This window comes from Artemia sp. Qi Xiang Cuo, chromosome 2, assembly GCF_049724085.1.
Source record: "Artemia sp. Qi Xiang Cuo chromosome 2, ASM4972408v1, whole genome shotgun sequence".
Taxonomy (NCBI): Eukaryota; Metazoa; Arthropoda; class Branchiopoda; order Anostraca; family Artemiidae; genus Artemia; species Artemia sp. Qi Xiang Cuo.
In genome coordinates, this window is record NC_142795.1 from 55,714,473 (window position 1) to 55,733,004 (window position 18,532).

General features: G+C 36.3%; 2 protein-coding genes across 7 annotated transcripts in view; one reads left to right on the forward strand and one right to left on the reverse strand.

Moving 5' to 3' along the window:
- The window catches only part of LOC148955395 (uncharacterized), a 284,254-nt gene that overhangs the window by 118,723 nt on the left and 146,999 nt on the right, over positions 1-18,532 (forward strand). The window lies entirely within an intron of this gene.
- The window catches only part of LOC148955397 (dual specificity protein phosphatase 8-like), a 110,931-nt gene that overhangs the window by 46,114 nt on the left and 46,285 nt on the right, over positions 1-18,532 (reverse strand). For all 6 annotated transcript variants that reach the window (XM_089101962.1, XM_089101947.1, XM_089101948.1 and 3 more), the window contains exons 4-6: positions 13,273-13,447; positions 7,581-7,762; positions 1,228-1,375 (exon numbers count right to left, since the gene is read on the reverse strand). In XM_089101962.1, coding sequence (XP_088958088.1) covers positions 1,228-1,375; positions 7,581-7,762; positions 13,273-13,447 — 505 coding nt within the window. The remainder of the gene's footprint in view (positions 1-1,227; positions 1,376-7,580; positions 7,763-13,272; positions 13,448-18,532) is intronic.

Sequence of the window (18,532 nt, forward strand, 5' to 3'; positions counted from 1 at the left end):
CTTAACACAGAAACAAGAAACCTTATTTAGTTACTATTACAGTAGTTGATAAATGGATGAGAGATGTACTTTAGATCTGACAAAAACACTGCAATATTAGAGTTTCATTTAAGCTCAAAGTGACAGTTCAAAGTAGAGAATATGGCGTTTGTCGTTAAGGAGATTATTAGAAACAACGGTTTTATGATCAAAGTTTTGTCCCATATCATCTATAAGACTAAATAACTATTCGTTGGGTTCAGAATTAAGTGGGAGTGGTCGGGCTGTTTCTTCGCGATTTGTGGTCCAGAAGTTTGAAGCGAACAAACGTATTGATGAAAATGATGCCACAAGGAGTTGGTGTACGAGCTCTGTTCCCCGCCAACGGAACAATGCATAAATTTGTCTAATTCATTGCTATGAAAATAAAGAACCTTGAACCTTGAGTTGTTCCTTGAAGTAGAGACAGGAGAGTGTTTAAAGTTACCATAAAATGTTGTTCTGGTCTAAAAGCTCTTGGGAAAATCTGCTATGATGCATTTATTACTATAAAACAGTTCTAGTGCTCTGTTCAGGTACATAATCCTATTTGATTGGGAGAAAAATTAATCACAAATGGTAAAAAAAAAATGTATGTTTGCAAAATATCAGTGTTGTTGTTCGAAAGCTGGAGAAATTGAAATCGAACTATTTTGCCGTAACGAATAGGCATAAAAGGCAAATTTAAATTTTGATTTTTGATTCTGGATAGATTTAAGACATTTAAAGTTGAAAGGATTATCCATGGTGGGATACTATCAAGAACAACCAATTTGTTGTCCATTCTCTCGTATATACTGCAATTTAATTTACCTGTATTGTTATTATTGAATCACGGGCTTTAGGTTTGTTGATAGAGGACACAGAGGTCAGGCTTTAAGTTTTATGCGAAAAGCTTCCTCATTTTTGTTTTTGGGATGCAACGTAACCTGAAAACTGAGTCCTAAAGTATGACCTTCTCAATATTTGCAAGGTTCCCGCAACTTATATCAATTTTCCTTCCTAGCGGAAAGAAACAAAACAAGACCAGGCAAAAATGAGAAAATTAAAAGGGTCAAAATTGGGAAGTTCACTACCTCCTACAAGAAAAATTAGAAATATATGACTGAGATTCGCCGAGCACTAGCCATTACAAAAGAGGAATTCATCATGGGCATCACCGCCTCGGAATCTATTACGGGAAGTAGTAAAACTTAATGAGTAACTTACCAATAAACTGAATAGCTTTTTTGAAGTGTGGCAATAATTTTTCGCCGTAGCTATCTTGTACAGAAAGTCGAAGAAAATGTCCGTCACTGATGAAGTCAGGCTTCGGACAATTGGTACTAACATTCATATGATATGTAATAGAATGATCCTGTAATAGAAAAATAGAAGATTTAACCTGATGGCTGCATAGAAAACGAAGAAATGGAAATTATAACAAGGAATATACTACGGCCAGACATTCTCTTGTTTTTTTGTCAAAATGGCCGAATAGTACGCCAAAGGAAGGAAGGGAGAGAGAGGGAGAGACAGAGTAAGAGAGAGAGGAAGAGTCGTAGGCAGAGTTGTAGGAGTCTTAAAAAACTACACGGAATAGCCAGAAAAATGTTTGGATTCCCGATTTAGCTTATATAAAAAATATACACCCCAAAAAATTGTCTAAAAGCTCTAGATCCCGATTGGGACACCCTGTAGCAGGACGTTGGGAGAAAGCAAATAATATTTTATCGTCGATACAGTGCATTGCTCACCCAGTACATTATCGAAGTACGATAAAAGATTAATAAATTGGTAATTTCTATTATCAGAAAAGATAAAAAGATGATACGAAATAAGTTACAGGTTTTTTTTTCAACAAATGTCACGGTCTATCACCGCACACCTTGCACAACACAAATTCTGGCAAAATTTAGAACCCTGAACTCGATTTTTTTAGCTGTATCGAATGATGCAACTTAAAAACTTTTGTAGCACTATCACCATAAGAAATTTCTCTCATCTTGTTTAAATATTAGAAATAACTGTTTTGGCTTCGTCAAATTCACTTGGAATCGTTTTTTTTTCATTACTATTATTATTATTATTATTTACGTTGACGTAGACTACTTGTGATTTTTATTCATATATGCAACCAAAATAAAATGTGCCAATTGTCTTTCCTTTTTTTTAAGTTAAATTCTTCTAAGTTCATAAGCGTGCGCGCGATGAACGCGAAATATTAACATTCGTTTTTTAAAACAATTTAAAAACTATATAACATAATAATTATTACAAATTTTATTTTGGTTATTATTATGATTATGGGTTGGGCCATTTCCTCCTCCAGTGTAAGCAAATCTCTCATTTAAGGGGATTAATTATCCAGGAGGGGGAAAGATAGGCTGCTTTGTGAGTTAATGAGGTCTAGGACTCCCCGTTATATTGTGGCAGTAGGAAATTTTGTATTGATGGGAAGGATGTCAAATGAAGTGTAATTTTTCTTTAGTATTTGTCTTTTTGTATATGGCTTTAATTGGCTTTTTAAATAGAGATTATTATTATGTGCAGATGTAATTACTGCAATATAATGTTTCCAACCTTATCCTAAGAGCACTCAATTCAAACACTTACCGTTAGCAACCAATATTAGCTACTGAAGTTTAGACAAAGCTATAATGATGTCTAAAATATCATATTCATCCCACATAAATATATGCAAAAACACCGGCCCTCCTACCTTTGACAATTACAAAATTTAAAATGACTTCTTAAAAACATTTGCGAAGCCACTTAGCTACAAATTAAGATTACCTGTCAAGAATTTTACCTTACTTGGCAAGGTATTTCAACTGCCAACAAAATTCAATTACATGAGACAACCTCCACATACTTAGAACTATAGCCTATACATATTCTAGACAATTATTCTAGCCAGCACAAAAGTAAACAAAGAGAAGGAAAAAACATGTACCCGAAGATACAATTAGATACATGCTTTGCCAAAAATCAAATTTTTATTGGATTAACTCAAACTGGTGGCATTATTTCAATGAGAAAATTGCTTCTCATTTTTTTCATATTTTTTCAAAGAGAAACCCCCATTATCCATCTAAGGGCATGGTAATAGAAATGATAATACCAATAACTCATCGCACCACAAAGCCACTCGAAGCCAACATAACAACACCAAACTCCATCAGTTTCTTGGCTTTTTCGAGTACCTTTCGACAGGCAGGTTTTGAAGCTAAGAGTTAGAATAAAGTAGTTAAGAGTTAGAGAACTTATAGGTTAACAAAAATCCATACTACATTACCCGCAAGACACAAGAGCTGAGAAAAAAAATTAATTGGTCAACAAAGAAAGAAAAGAATGAATTGATTAGTCCTGGAATAGGAAAATGGAAAAGACTGGTCCTAGGTAACGAAAATTAAAAAAAAGGTGCAAATTTTGGGTTACCTAGTCCTATATTAATACTTCCAGAGGGCTAATACAAACAAAATGCTAATTTTAGGGTCCTCGAATATTATCCAGCATTAGCCAAATCGCTCGGGCGATTTCCGGTTCTTTGGCCTGGCACGCCTTTTAATTACCTTTGAGGAATATATTTCGCTTTTAACTTTGTTTTTTATGGAATATTTATTACCTTCAGGTAGTTGCTAGCACCTCGGCCGATTTTGACGTGCGTGTTTTTTAAATTGTTTGATCTAATTAAAAAATTGTTAATTTAGCTAAGATTGTGATTTTATTGCATAAATTATAATTTTATAATTATTAAAGCCATAAACTCGAATATATTTCGAGGCAAATAAAATGTAATTAATTTAATATTTAGTATTCAAAGAAGCGGAACAAAGGGACAAAACCCCTGCGTCAAGGTCGGGTTTGAAACCATTTGGAGCAATAACAAATGACTGATGTCAACATTCTAAAAACAAAAGGGCGTATCTGCAACTTTTATATCTCAGAGTAGATTTGAAATACATTTTTAAGCTTTTTGCAGAACAGTGTTTTGCTCTGAAAAATCCAAAAGAGCTAAGTGTTCAAACTAAATTCTTTGGTATCTTTTTAAAGAATTGTAGGAGACATGCTAGGTAGTTTTATACCTAGACATACTGAAAAAAATTTCGGTCCCAGTCGTAACCAGTCTCCCCTAAGCTGTATCGCTCTTTGCTAGATCGCTACTACAGCTACAACCCTGATGAAGTAAAAACACATATAACCCTTCAGGTAGGAGCAGTGGATCGACTAGACAACTAGGAGAATCTTTATCACTTTCAAAGTCATTTCTAATCAAAAGTGTGCGAAACATCCTTTCGTTTTGATTATTTCGCACCGGCAGAATGAGCCGGCGATGATAGGACGGGTGTAAAAGACTGAGGCTATTCCTGTATCGTCAGCTGGTTGGGGGTCTTCAGTCCTCCGTTCCTGTCATAGGAAGAGAAACCCTGCCTGTGAGGCGTCAAAGTGGCGTTGGAGTGGACTTTTCACGAGTTGGCATAATCAGAACCATGGCTACGAACAGCCACGGTTCTGAGGAAAATACATTCATTCAATGAAATTATAGCCTCATAAACAACATAATATCATACTAGATTTTATTTAATGGGCAATTATTCTGAGCTTTACTATGATAAGCTTTTTGGGTTGTTTAGCTTCTCCTTGGCTATATTTGTATTATGGTTGCCTCCTCATCTTCGTTCAACGTTTGTACGGGTTAATAAATAACAATTCACAGGTAATAGCCTTGATATAGAACTAAGATTCAGACGTTTTGAACGTCTTCAGGTTGGATTCCGGGTGTTGCATGGATGGGATTTGAATGAAGACCATTCATTGGTATATCCACATAATTGAACAAGAAGAAGATTGGAAGGTTTTTAAGTATTCATTAAAATGGGAGCCGTTAATTTAATCGAAACCTAATTGCACACTTTTGAAAAAAAAACACAAAAAAAAAACAGAAGCTCATAGTAGTATATGCCTTTGTAGAACCAACTGATCGCAGTGAATCTGACATACATGAACAGATAGACAAGATCCCAGGTAGAAACAGCATATTTTTTTATCAGAGAACCTTAACACCACAGCTGGTACAAATAGGATTCATGGCTGCTTCCAAAGGGAGGGATACTAGGTTATGGACCCTCATCAAAGAATTTCCCTGACTCGTGAGCTGGTCGTGTAAATACAGGTAAAAAGACTATTTTTCCTGAAAACTCAAAAAAATTCCCCGACTAGCAAATTGGTCATAAAGAGGCAGGTATAACCACAAAGTCCCTCCCCCAACTATATTCGTTGGCAACCCCTTCCCCTGGAACAAAAATTCTTTTGGTAGCCCCCCTCCCCTGAACAAAATCCTGGATACGGCCCTGAGGATCCATTATACCAAAGCTTATGAAGGCTTGGTGTAAAGAGGGGGAAAAAACAATATTAATAAACTGCAACAATTCCAGAGGTGCAACAATCGGGTTATAACCAATCATGTAGTTATGACCAATACGGTTTTTATTTATAAAATGGCCCATAAGTTAGCATAACACTGACATGATAGGAGGACGGATTCCTTTTTTTTTTATTCTAAATTATTTTAAACCACTAGGGTTAAAATAACCTTTAAGATTTTTTTATTTAAATATTCTAGGGGTGCCATCCACATTTACAAAAGTTTGGCGTAGGTGGAGGGGAAATAGCCTCGGTAATAAATTACTTCCATTTTATAGGTGCAATAATCTAGTTATAACCAATTATGCAGTTACAGCCAATACGGTATTTGGTCATAAAATAGCCAATAAGTAAAAATGACACCTACATGACAAAAGGAAAGACAGATACCCTTATTGATTTTGTCATTTTAAGCGTCTAGCAACCTCCCTAACAGTTGAGATGAACGTTTAAGTGAATTCAAGAATAGTTGGATATGAAACCAGAGAGTTGAGAATTTGAAAATATAGACGATGCATGGAAAAATTTCAGGAAAATAGTTTATAAAAGTTGAAAATTTTCAGGAAAAGAAGTGACACAGATGTCTAAGTCAGGAAAGTAAGAAAATTAGCTAATAATATCAGCGACAACAGTTCAAGCTTGGAGAAGAGAGACAAGTTTTGTATAAGGCGCTTCTGAGTGATAGATCCTACGAGAATAATAGGGAAATTAGATCAGTAGAGAAAGTATTCAAGTGCAAACAACGAGATGTGAAATGGAGGCTATGGATAAAATGATTGTTAATCTGGAAGATATGGCCAGACGGCATTGTAGTAAGATATTTTATTGGTAGGTTAAAAAAGATAGAAAGGAAGTAGTCAGCCCAGACTTGTCCCAGTTAAAAAAGCATGAGGGCATCAATTAGCGATAAAGAACGGATCAAAGACAGATAAGCAGAGCATTTTGAGAATGTTTTAAACCGTTATAAAGCAAAAAAATATATTTATTAAGGAAGAATTAGAGACGGTACTAAATGGTTCATAGGACTTCAAGTAGCCTACTGACGGATCGAATTTTTCCATTTTTTAACACGGTGATTACGAAGATTATAGTAACGATTGTTTATTCTATTTTTGATGAATAGGAAGTATCTAGTGATTTCAGGATAATTTATTCAAACCCCTTTATAAGAAAGGGGATACAAGTGATTGGAGTGATTATAGATGCTAACGATACTAATTAGCATGATTAGCATGCCAATTAGCATGACGATGCTAATTAGACTAAGAGATGCGGTGGATAAAGTTTTAAGACAAGAACTGTAGGGTTTTAGCAAGGGGAGAGGATGCGTCAATCGAATTTCCAAACTTAAAGATGCCTACAAATTGAGAACTTTCTGCATCTTCAGATACCTTTAGTCGTGAGTTTTATTGACTTGGTAGTTGATTCAACAGATTAAGTCTTGTAAAGATCCCATCCTTGCATGGTATACCAGATAAGTACATCAAAGTGATTAGGGTTATGAATGAGGATGATACTGCAGCGGTTTAGGTTGGAAGTAAGGTTAGAGGCTGGTTCGGTGTGAAATCAGAAGTTAAGCAGAGTTGTGCCTTCTTCCGTCCGTAAGGATCATTTTGGGCGACTTTGCTCTAGGCAAGACAGCGAAGTGCCCTAAACAAAAATACTAGTCAAATATTGACTTTAGGAGGTTTTGAGAGTTCAGGGTTTGCAAATAAAGGGCTGAAAATTCATATTAAAGCACAAAGTTGCTTAAAAAGGAATAAATGAAAATGAAGAGGTGATTTTAGGTGGCAAAAAAATCGACACAGCAAAAAGCTTCACTTACCTTGGTAGCATTGTTAGCATAACGTAAAAAGTAGAATAGCCACGGAGCAGGGTTCTTTTTACGGTTGAAAAAAGTTTAGAAGAATAGGAAGATAAGTCTTCGAACTAAAGTTCAGATACAGGAAGCCTAGAAAATGACGCGAGGTCATGCTGGGGCTAGACGAAAAGCAGGAATGGCTAGACGAAAAGCAGGAGGTTAAAAACTTATGGGAAGGAGTAAACATTAAACAGATTGGGGCAGAGGAGAAAAGTGCTTAGCTGTGATGCCCTCAGTCGGCTCGGTACTGCAATTTCTTGTTAATAGTAGTAGTTGTGATGATGCAATATTTTACCTGACAAAGATGTTTATCATGAGCATCTTGTTGGGATCCCAGGTACAAAAATGGCAGAATTCTTGTCAAACCAATGTTACCAACAGGCAGACAAGGCTGAGACACCGAAGTCAAGGTCGGACATTTCTTAGCTTTATCCTCACAGAGATCACGATATCGCGAATGAAATTCCAGAAAACCTCCTGAAATTACAAAAAAAATTACTTGCAGATTCATTTATTGGCATCATAATTTAGAATGACTGGACAAACGGTCTAAGCCTCTTCATTTCAACGACATGAAGAGGCTTTGCCGTTAAAATGAGGGAGATCGTAGAGAGCGTATAGATCGAAGGGATCGTATAGAGCGAAGCAACTGGATTGAGCCGTCCGGAGCCGTCCGGAGCCATCCTAGAGAAAATCCGGCTTCACCGGCAGGGGCGTAATTTGCTATAGCGCAGGGGGCAACTGCCCCCAGTTTGCCCCCTAGAACCCAGTTTACCCCCAGCTCAAGTCTAGTTTCTTAAAAAATCTTGTCAAAACTAAGATAAGCCTGCATAATTCAAGCATCCAGAAATAGAGGTCAGTTTTCTTTAATGTATCTTTGCTTTTATGGTACTATATGGCTCATTTTTGATTTTTCACTGTCATTTTCAATGGATTTGGCAAATTGGCTTCAAATTTGCCCCCCCCCCCGGGATTTTAACGAAATTACGCCAATGTTCACCTGCCTTCGCTTGAGCGGAAATTGGGCCTGTTCACATGCCTTTGCTATCAAAAAGTGATATTTTCTTCGTTTGGGCGATTTTCAGGCCTTCATCGCTTTCAAAGTTTAATTATATTCAATTTTAATTTTAAACATGTATGTTTAGACCCCGGCGCCACGCCGGCGGATCGACCCAACGCCGATGACGAGAGGCCCGGTCGAACGCCGCCGAAGTGTCGTAACGCCACCGCCGACAGAGGCGGCGGCGTTCGGTCGATTTTAAATTAATTTTGCGGCAATTCTTTAGGGGGGGAGTGTACCTACTTAGAATTACTTTAATGGCAGGGTATCTAGTACCGAAGTTAGACCCCGGCGGATCGACCGAACGCCGCCGATGAAAGGGCAAGTAGACCTCCGTCGAAGTGTCACAACGCCCCCGAAGGAGGCGGCAGCGTTCGGTCGACATTAAATTAATTTGCGGCAATTCTTTAGGGGGGGAGTGTACCTACTTAGAATTACTTTAATGGCAGGGTATCTAGTACCGAAGTTAGACCCCGGCGGATCGACCGAACCCCGCCGACGAAAGGGCAAGTCGACCTCCGTCGAAGTGTCACAACACCGCCGAAGGAGGCGGCAGCGTTCGGTCGACTTTAAATTAATTTGCGGCAATTCTTTATTGCGTCAACCGCAAAGTCGGAGCTTTTCCTTCTCGTGTGGTTAGTATTTCCATTTTTCTGATTAGAAATCAAGCAGGGCTTGCACTATCCCCGAATTGTCGGGTATTTCCCCGAAAATCTAAGCGTCACCCCGAAAACAAATTTGGTTCCCCGAATCCCCAAAAATCACGCAATCACGGTGCCACGCCTAGCGATTTATCACCAGTGAGTTTCCCTGCCAAATATTACTTTGCATACCATAACTCTTCACTACTCTCTTGTTCATTAAGTTTCGTCTCTTTTGTTACTTTGCGTGAAAACCAGACAGATGCAATATGCAATTGCAAATATTGCAATATACATAGTTCTTCACATGGTGACAAAAAACAGTATCGTCTTTATGAAATGAGTTTAAATAATTTTGAATGTAGTTTCCCAATCGCTATTTCTAACATCGTTCGTAGTCAAGAATTTTATTTTCAAGTTGAACAGAATTGTAGAACGAATTCACTATTATACAGCTTCAGCCTTCAGTTGAATTCTGAAATTGACAGCCGACAGATTGTTTCTACAGCTGAATTGTAAGTTTGCAGATTTTGTTTTTGCTGTTTTTAAAGACTATTTCTTAATTTTTAATGCTCAATTTTAGTATCCCTGATTGTTTAATACTATATTGTTCGAAACTACCCCAGAAATATGACTCATCAATAAAATTTAAATTTTTGCCTATAGGGGGGGGGGGATAGAGGGCTATCATTTTAAGTGATAATACCTTATTTTTTTTTTAATGAAAGCAGGGTTGCCAAAAGGATAATTATTTTTTTCATTTAAAGTGGGGACAGAAGAAAAGGATATCAATTCCCTGGGAAACCATTGAAATATTTTGATAGACCCAGGGCCCCCCATTAAGACTTGTTCATTGTCTTGGATATTTTGCGATTTCTCATAGGCTACTGGCCTAATTTGGCTTTTGTGTGTGCTCCATTTTAATTAGATTACTTGGATCTTATTGAATGCCACGGCGAATCTATGAGTCAGTTTTCCAATAATTTGAGGTATATCTGAATAATTTCGACATTTTTATTGTTGTCTTTGTACCCCTTTACTCATACCCTCAATTTTTTTCAAGGAACACTAAGCTGTTTAACGTTATTTTGCGTGTTTGTTTGAACCATATAGTGACCTAGTTAATTATTAAGTAACTTATTTTTCTAATGAAAGCTGAGACGGTATCCTATCAAGGTGGTATCCAGAGGGGGGGGGGGGTATTACATTTAAATGATAATATCTCAAAATTTTTTTATTGAAAGCAGGGATCCCAAAAAGTTGTTTTTTTAATTTAAACCAGAGACGGCATTTTATCAAGGCGGTATCCAGAGGGGGGGGTGAGCTATCATATTTAAATGATAATAACTCGATTTTTTTTAAGCATGGGTGCCATTAAGTTTTTTTTTTTTTTTTTTTTAAAGCAAAGACGGTGTCTTATCAAGGTGGTATCCATAGGGGGGATAGGGAGTTATTATATTTAAGTGAGAGTAACTGGATTTTTTTTATTGAAAGCAGAGATGTCAAAAAGTTGACAAGTTGACAAAAATTAACAAGATTTTCGTGAGTTATACTTGATACAGCACTTGCATGATTTTATCGTCCAAAGGGACGATAATGCGTCGTCCAAATGCGTCCAACCCGTTTTTTTCTTATTGATGAAATGGGTATACTTTCAAAACATTCATTCATAAGTACCAGGCACATTCACACTAAAAGGAATTGGTGTGACAAAAGCGATATCAACATCCCTACCTAACGTTACGCTCGAGTGACAATGGCGCCCTTGGTCCAGTGCCCAAGTCACATTAAAAAGCCAGGTCATAATAAAAGCTTTCAATTTGGGAGGTTCAAGGAGGAGTCTTTGACAGTCTTATGACCTCAGGGCACTAGATGTTGCAACGTTCTTACGTATCTACAGTGGTTTAAAAAATTCGATCACCCCACAAATGATTACCAAAAATATGCACAAATATAACAAATGTAACATTTGGAATAATATGACACTTTTTTCAAAGCTTTGAAGAAAAGCAAAAAAGGCTAAGTGGCCCTAACTACACTTGAAAGCTATTTTAAAAACAAACTCTTTGGAGATTACGATGGACATGACCATAGCAGAAGCTTTGAGCGTGGATGGGGATCAAAGAGGAGTCTTTGAGTATTTTGACCACAGGTGACTGATTGTTGCGACTTGCTTAAATTTGGCAATTTTTGTGAGCATTTGGAAATCAAAGCTTACACTCAATAACTGATACTTGTGAATTTATGTCTTCCCTCTTTGTACAGGCCAATGAGCCTTTGAGGGATTTATAACATCTAATATTGTATGTGTATTTAATGAAGAATAAAACTTATCTTATCTTATACTAAGTGTCCTAACATTTTGCTTGGATTAAAAGTGACGAACTAGGATGAAAATCTCAACATCTTCCTGGAGCTACTTCAGTCTGCATATTATTTCATTTAATTACATTTAGAACGGATGAGCTTTTCATTTTTACCAAAAAAGCTGGCATTTAATTTTTCTTCATACCGAATAAACCATTAAGTGTTTTTTGTTTCATTGTAATTGAAGTGTTCTCATGTGGTGTTCATCATGTATTTTTCAATTTGATAAATTTACTCCTTTTAGATGCAGTTTATAATTTGACTGATATTAGGTATTCATCAATTTATAATTTAGATTGAATCTCCAAAAGAAAAAAAACGAATAATATCCAAAAGAGCAGACAAAAGCAATAAAAAAGCAGCAGTTCAGCCTTAGCCTACATAACATATATTCTATAAAGAAGCCAAAAAACTTTAAAATGCATTTTTTTAATATTGTAATCAAAAACCAGTTTTTAATACAAGAAGTCTTTTTGAGAATCCAAAAGAGCAAAAAGAACAATCAATATCAAAGTCGCCCATTTCAACTGTTTTAAAGTTGACAAAACAGATATAGGCAAAGGGCATTATGAAAAAACTAAGCTTCTAAGTTCGAAGTTATATTCAAAGTTTGTACCCAGATAACTGACGAATTTTGTGATACGGTATTTGAAATTTTATATGCAGTAATGCTCGATGAAAAAAACTACGAATTTTGATAATTATTTATGTTAAGAATACATAACTAATAGATAATTCAACTACTCGTATTATGCAAGGGTTCTGAAACGCCACAGTAATTTCGTTTCTACCATATTTCTACTTCTCTTGATGAATAACGAAGAAGACCTGTTTCCAGCCAGCGACTTGTGAATTTTTGAACTCATGTATAGGCACGAATCTGTTGTAAATTTAAGATATGATTTGAGAAAGACTGATGAAAACATTTATATTTGCGGCCAACATTGATCACGCCGGCGGCACGCCACCGACATCTTACCGGCAGCGTGGCGCGGCATGCTGTTTTTGCCCCACTGCCGCCGGTCTTCCCTCATCGGCGCGGCGCCGGGGTCTATTTATGTTATGCTCGTTTTTCACATGTGAACCACAGAGTTGAAGTAAGAATTGCTTACTTTGTAGCAAGCAGTTTTCGTTCAAATCGTGAGGTAGTGTGTTTTAGTTTGACTTTTAAAAGTATCTAATCTTAGCATAAATAAAACGGAATTTAAGATTTTGAAAAGACAAACCAAGAGCCTTACAACAAGAGCCTAGAACAAGTTTCAACACATGGCAAGCTAAATCTCCTGTCAAATACATGGACAAGCAAATACATATTTCATAAATGGGTCACTTCGAAAGTCCAAGATTTTGGCATCGCTTTTAATAACATACAGAATGAAGCTCAGGTCCGTTCAACCGTTGACACGGAACAATCATAAACATGTCAAAGAAAAATTGTGTTTTCCAAGGGAGTTCAAAAGATACACCTGGGACGGATACTACTGGCAAACTCATCTTCACAATAAATAACATAAAACAACATTTAGCATGGAACCAATAAAAAATAGGATAACAAAATATAGTCTAATCTCCAATTCTGCAGAGGAATACTATTCTTTCGTAATGTCCATCCTCGGACAGTCCTACTTGCAACTATATTCTCTACCATCGACCATTGGGGTTCAAAACCTTTTAAATCTTTACATACTAACGTCTTTTTGGCTAACGTTCCAGCTTCCAGTCACGCTTTTGTCTCCTAACGGTTTTCCGGGGTTAGAAATGGAGAGAAGCATTGTCAAAACCAAACCTTTTCTCCTCTTCGATAAGCATCAATTCAGAATAAAAACTTTACTCAAAACATAACAGCTTTCCACCCAACACATAGGCACAGCCATATTAGAGTTGAGAAAAAATTCAACGAGGCACACTTTCAAAATTACCTTCCAATAGAGCCACTCTTTTGAAAAGCGGTTGAAGCTTTTCAAGAAGTATGTCAAGGAAACTATCTGGGGCTACTTGTTCAGGACATACTGTGCTTTGATCATATACGATAGCATCAGTTCCAGACTCAATCTCAAGATAGCATTGATGCTGCAAGAAGTCTCGCATCGATACCTGAAAGAAAAAAAAAACAATCCATGGTAGCTATCTCAACTTTTTAATCATTATAATTACTCCTCAAATAATTGAGAATCTTTTCTCTAATCAAGTTTAAATACAAGATATAAAGGGAAAATGCCCGTACTTGACTTGAAAAATTAGAGTTGTTGAGAAGGCATGGTCCTACAACTAATTACTGTTGCTTTCCATGTGTATGTATATTGTACATAAAACGCACCGCAAGGACATGACCACAAACAATCAAAAGAAAAAAATAAGAAAACAGCATAAAAAAACGATTAGAAGAATCATTTAAACAATTAAAAACAATAAAAAGAAAGAACAACATAAAAAATAAATTAAAATAAGAAAAAAATAAACAGAAAAATAGGCTTCATAAAACACAACACGTTTCAAACAGTTAATGGAAACTAACTGAAAGTAAAGATTGACCCATACCAATAGTAGCCTTGAAATAGATTTCAATGAATATGCCGAAAAAAATTTGTTCTTTATGTGATTCCAAAAAATATAAAATTCTTTAGGCGCAACGAAAATCATTTGCATAAGACGATTTGCATAGTTTTAGAAAAAAGAGGGAAAACACCCGAAAAGGGTAATCTTAACAAAAGTAGATGACAGAAGCCTCAAAGTGCATTTTTAGGAACGAGTTTCTTAACTTCCAGTAATATCCTTCATATAAATAAGAGGGGGGGGGGGCAATTTGCCCCAAGTCTCCCCTCATTAGTATAAACATATTTTGATTAAGTACACGGTATGGGTACTGCAGGGTGACAGCTCTCCTTTTTGCAGAAATATTTTGAGTCTAATATGAAACTGGACACTTTTATGCAAAACTGCGTCTGAAGGGGGAGGGGGGTTGGAAGTGAGAGACATCATCGAAGAAAAATATATTGCAGACGAAGACGCCTTCAAAAACGTGAAAATTATTTTAAAAAATCATTTCAGAAATTTCAGATCACCGGCACCCCATAAAATTTTTTTTTAAGATTTCTCTTTTTAAAACCATGAGGAATAAGGGATGGTCACCCCCCCCCCTCAAGCTTATTTTAGAGAACCTTGGATATTCAACTAAAAAACATAAACCAAGTAAGTAAAACAAGTTCTTTCAAAGAAGATAAGGATGTAAAGAGTGATGATCTTGGTGTAAAAATTTACAGGCCCCCTTACATATCAATAATTTCTGTTTGTTTTAAGTTTTAATGTCGCTTTTTACTTGCGTTTTTTCTTTCTTGATCAATTTTAAAGTCTATTAAATTATAAAAAAAACAAGTTTTTTTCAACTGAAAGCAAGGAGCAGCATTAAATCTTAAAACAAACCAAATTTGTTCCTTATATGAGGGTGGTGGCAACTTCCTTAATCCCTGACTCTTCATGCTGAAGTTTTTCGGTACTGCTAAAAAAGCTTCTTATTCAAATTAAACGGCCCTTGTGTTTCAGGAATCGTTCTTAAAAAATTGGGACAAATGTCGAACTTTAGCATAAAAACCAAGGCATTGAAGGGAGGGGTGACAACCCCCTTCGTATACAGAATAATTTCTATTCGCTTCATATTTTAATATTGCTCCTTACTTTTAGTTGAAAAATTATGTTTTTTTTATTTAATTTCTGATCTTTTTTCAAAAAATGCCGGGAAAACCGGTTCCCCTTCCATGAAAAATTCCCTCCCCCATGAAAAGTTTTTTCCATGTAAAATTCCCCCGGACAATTCCATCCTCGGTCAAAATCCCCCCCCGGAAAATTTCTTGCAGACGATTCCGCCTGAAAACTTCTGCTTAGCAAATTTTCATTTAAAAAAGACTAAATTTTTTATCGTTTTTCAAGTCATGCCGAAAATCCAACCCCGCTGAAAATTCCCCCCTGAACAATTCTCTCGGAACATATCCACATGGAAAATAGAGTCGGCAAAGAGAAAGTAAGACAAATAAAAATAATTTCGTGTGGGAATTCTGGCAAGTGTATAATTTCCCCAGGAATGTTTACCCCCAGACCCCCCCCCCCGGAAAATCCTCGAGCAGAAAAATCTCCCCCTCCAAAAAAAAATGTCTATATCCTTCCCAATAACAATTGTTATGCGTAAACAATGGGCAAATTTCATAACTTACAGCCCTCTTTCCAGGGACTGTGGGGTGTCATATTATCCCCAAACGTATAGTTAATGAGCCTTTCAATTATGCTGAAGAAAATGCTTTAATAAAATTTTGATCGAACGACTTCGGGGGAAAAGGGGCGTGGAAGAGCGGCTAGTTGCCCTCCAATATTTTTGGTCACTTGAAAAGGGAACTAGACCTTTTTATTTCCGTTCAAATGAGCCCTCTTCGGATATTCTAGGAATATTGATTTGATGCGATCAGCCCTTGTGGAAACAAAAGACAAATAAACAAGCATCCGTGATCTTTCTTCTGGCAATGAGCCTGTCAAGGGCGGGAGGTTCAGGAGGAGGCAACCACCCTCATATACAAAATTACTTTTGTTCGTTTTAACCTTTATTGTCACTCCTTACTTCAGTTCAAAAAAAATTATTTAATTGTCATCCTCGTAGCGTAGCAATAAAAAGCTTAACGTGGACGTAAGCGGCGAGGATTTAACTAAGCCCCACGCACACTTGAAATAGCCCTTGATCAAATACTTTGTTGCAGCCAACTATAAGTAAAAAACGAAACTTTTCAAAAAAAGTAAAAAACAAAAAAAGAAGAAAGTCTAAACTTCGATTTAAAAATATATACCAGAAAGATGTGCTGTCTGTGCTGATTTTGACTGCGCAATAATGATTAATTTTATGTTTACCCCCAGAAAGCGACTAGCATGAGAAAATATGCATGTTTTTAGAAAAATGGGGCAACACCCACAAAAAGAGGTGCAATCTCAGAGGAACTTATACTATGTACTTTAACATTTCTTACAGTTACAAAAATAGAAGTTTCAACGTACAATGCACATGAAACCAAATTTTGTGGGGGGTTTTCCCGAGAAGAATGCCATGGATCTTTTCTGACTTTCATTCTTTTTCCAGGGGAAATCCTATCAGTAGTCATAGATTACCGGGAGAGTGCTTAATCCAACAGAAATTCAACAGGCTTAATCCAAATGCCATTTTTGAGCAATTAAAGTGATAACACGATAACAGAGCGTTGATTTTTGCCATTTTACCCTGTAAAACAACAATGGAATAGCATGAATAGTACTCAAACCCAAACCTTAATGAGAAAAAATTATGAGATTGACAATCGGTTTGAAACGGGCGATAGATTATTTAAATATCTTGCCAGTTTCAGAGGCGATAATGGCGCGAGTTAGATTATTCGTCTCTCTCTCTCTCTCTCTCTCTCTCTCTCTCTCTCTCTCTCTCTCTCTCTCTCTCTCTCTCTCTCTATATATATATATATATATATATATATATATATATATATATATATATATATATATATATATATAACCCCTATTGTATGAGATTGCGCTGTTAAATCAAAATATGACCAAGCTGATAATGTACGGCAATTACTGGCATAAAAAAATCGTCTCTCCAGCCCTTCAATCATTACTGAATCATTTGTTTGTCTTATTTTCACAACTGTAGGTCATTCCCTCATTTAAATCAAATGAGATTTTTGTTTATTTAAACGAAAAACACAAATCTACAAAATGTCAGCGTTAGTGAAACATGCTGAAGAATGGGGAACAAATCAGTATCTTTCAATCATAGGCTTATACCAGAATTGCTACCAACAGTGGCGTCAATGGGGGGGGGGCTGTGTCCCCCAGATTTTCCCTCCCCCTGTATTTTGAAAATACCTTTAGTGGGTGTTTTTATTGAAAAATGCCTATTTTTTGGAGGGAAGGGGCATTTGCATTGAAAAATTGAAGAAACGACAACTTCCTCCCCCTAGATATTGAAAGAAACATCCTCCTCCTAAAGTTTCGGGAAATGGTGCTATGGGCTACCAATTCTTTATTTTACATACTTTGCCTAGTTGTACCCATTAAGTATTGTTCTATTCCTTGTAAACTAATCGACGAGGAAGATGGCTAGCAAACGAGTCAACGGCTAATCAATTGGCTAAGTATTTAAATCTTACTACTTAAAATGCGAAGAGAAGAAAGGCCGTTACATCCAGTGTTCGGTTATAAAACAGTGAGTGAAAGTTATTTATCAATACGTGATGACGAGAATTTGCATCTCAATCAAGAGTCACGAAATACGTATGACATCATTACGAAAAGTAATAGGTTGAACACATTAAAGAATGAACGAAAAAAAGCAGCGCCAAAACTCGACTTCACCATGACTCCTCCTGCTTCTACCATTCATCTATTCACTACATTTCACCAGCTTCTTCAATACATTCGAAATATTCAATGCACCTGTAAAAATCCCCCAGCCCCTAGAGTCTTTGGAGTTATGGGTCCTATCCTATCCACTAAAAACAACCAATGGGAGCAATAAAAACTCCTTATTAAAAGCAACTCTAAACATTGAATCAAAATTTAAAATACAAACATATAATTTTACCGTTTTTCTGATTATTAAACGAGAATTTTTTTTTTCGAATGAAAGTAGAGCTACATAAAAACTCAAAAGGATCAAAAATTATTCCGTATATGAGGGAGCTACTCTTCTTTAAAACCTGCTCTGGAGGCAGAAATTTTATTGCGCCTAACCAAAAATATTGATGAATGGAACAAATGTAGTTAATAGGTCACTGCAAGTGTTTTAGTTACCGATTGCCTTTTAAAATATTTGAACAGAAAAATGTAGGCCTACTGCGCCAAGCAATTATGCATCAATAAAATCTTCCATTCTTGCGGCATTATGAAAAATACTTCCCTAATCCAATAGTCTATGCTAAGAAGCACCCGATTTGTTTCCATTCTTTTTTTAGCCAGAAATTGCCGTACATTGACACGTGGTCATATTTTGATCTAACAGCATGAACAGTCCATATAATAATGGTTCATTTAATAGAAGAACCTACTTTTATTGTCGCTAATGAAGGGAAACCAAAGCGCATTACTTATTGACATGAGATATTTTTAAAAACACAATTATATGCTAAATCTGTATTCATCTGAATATTCATT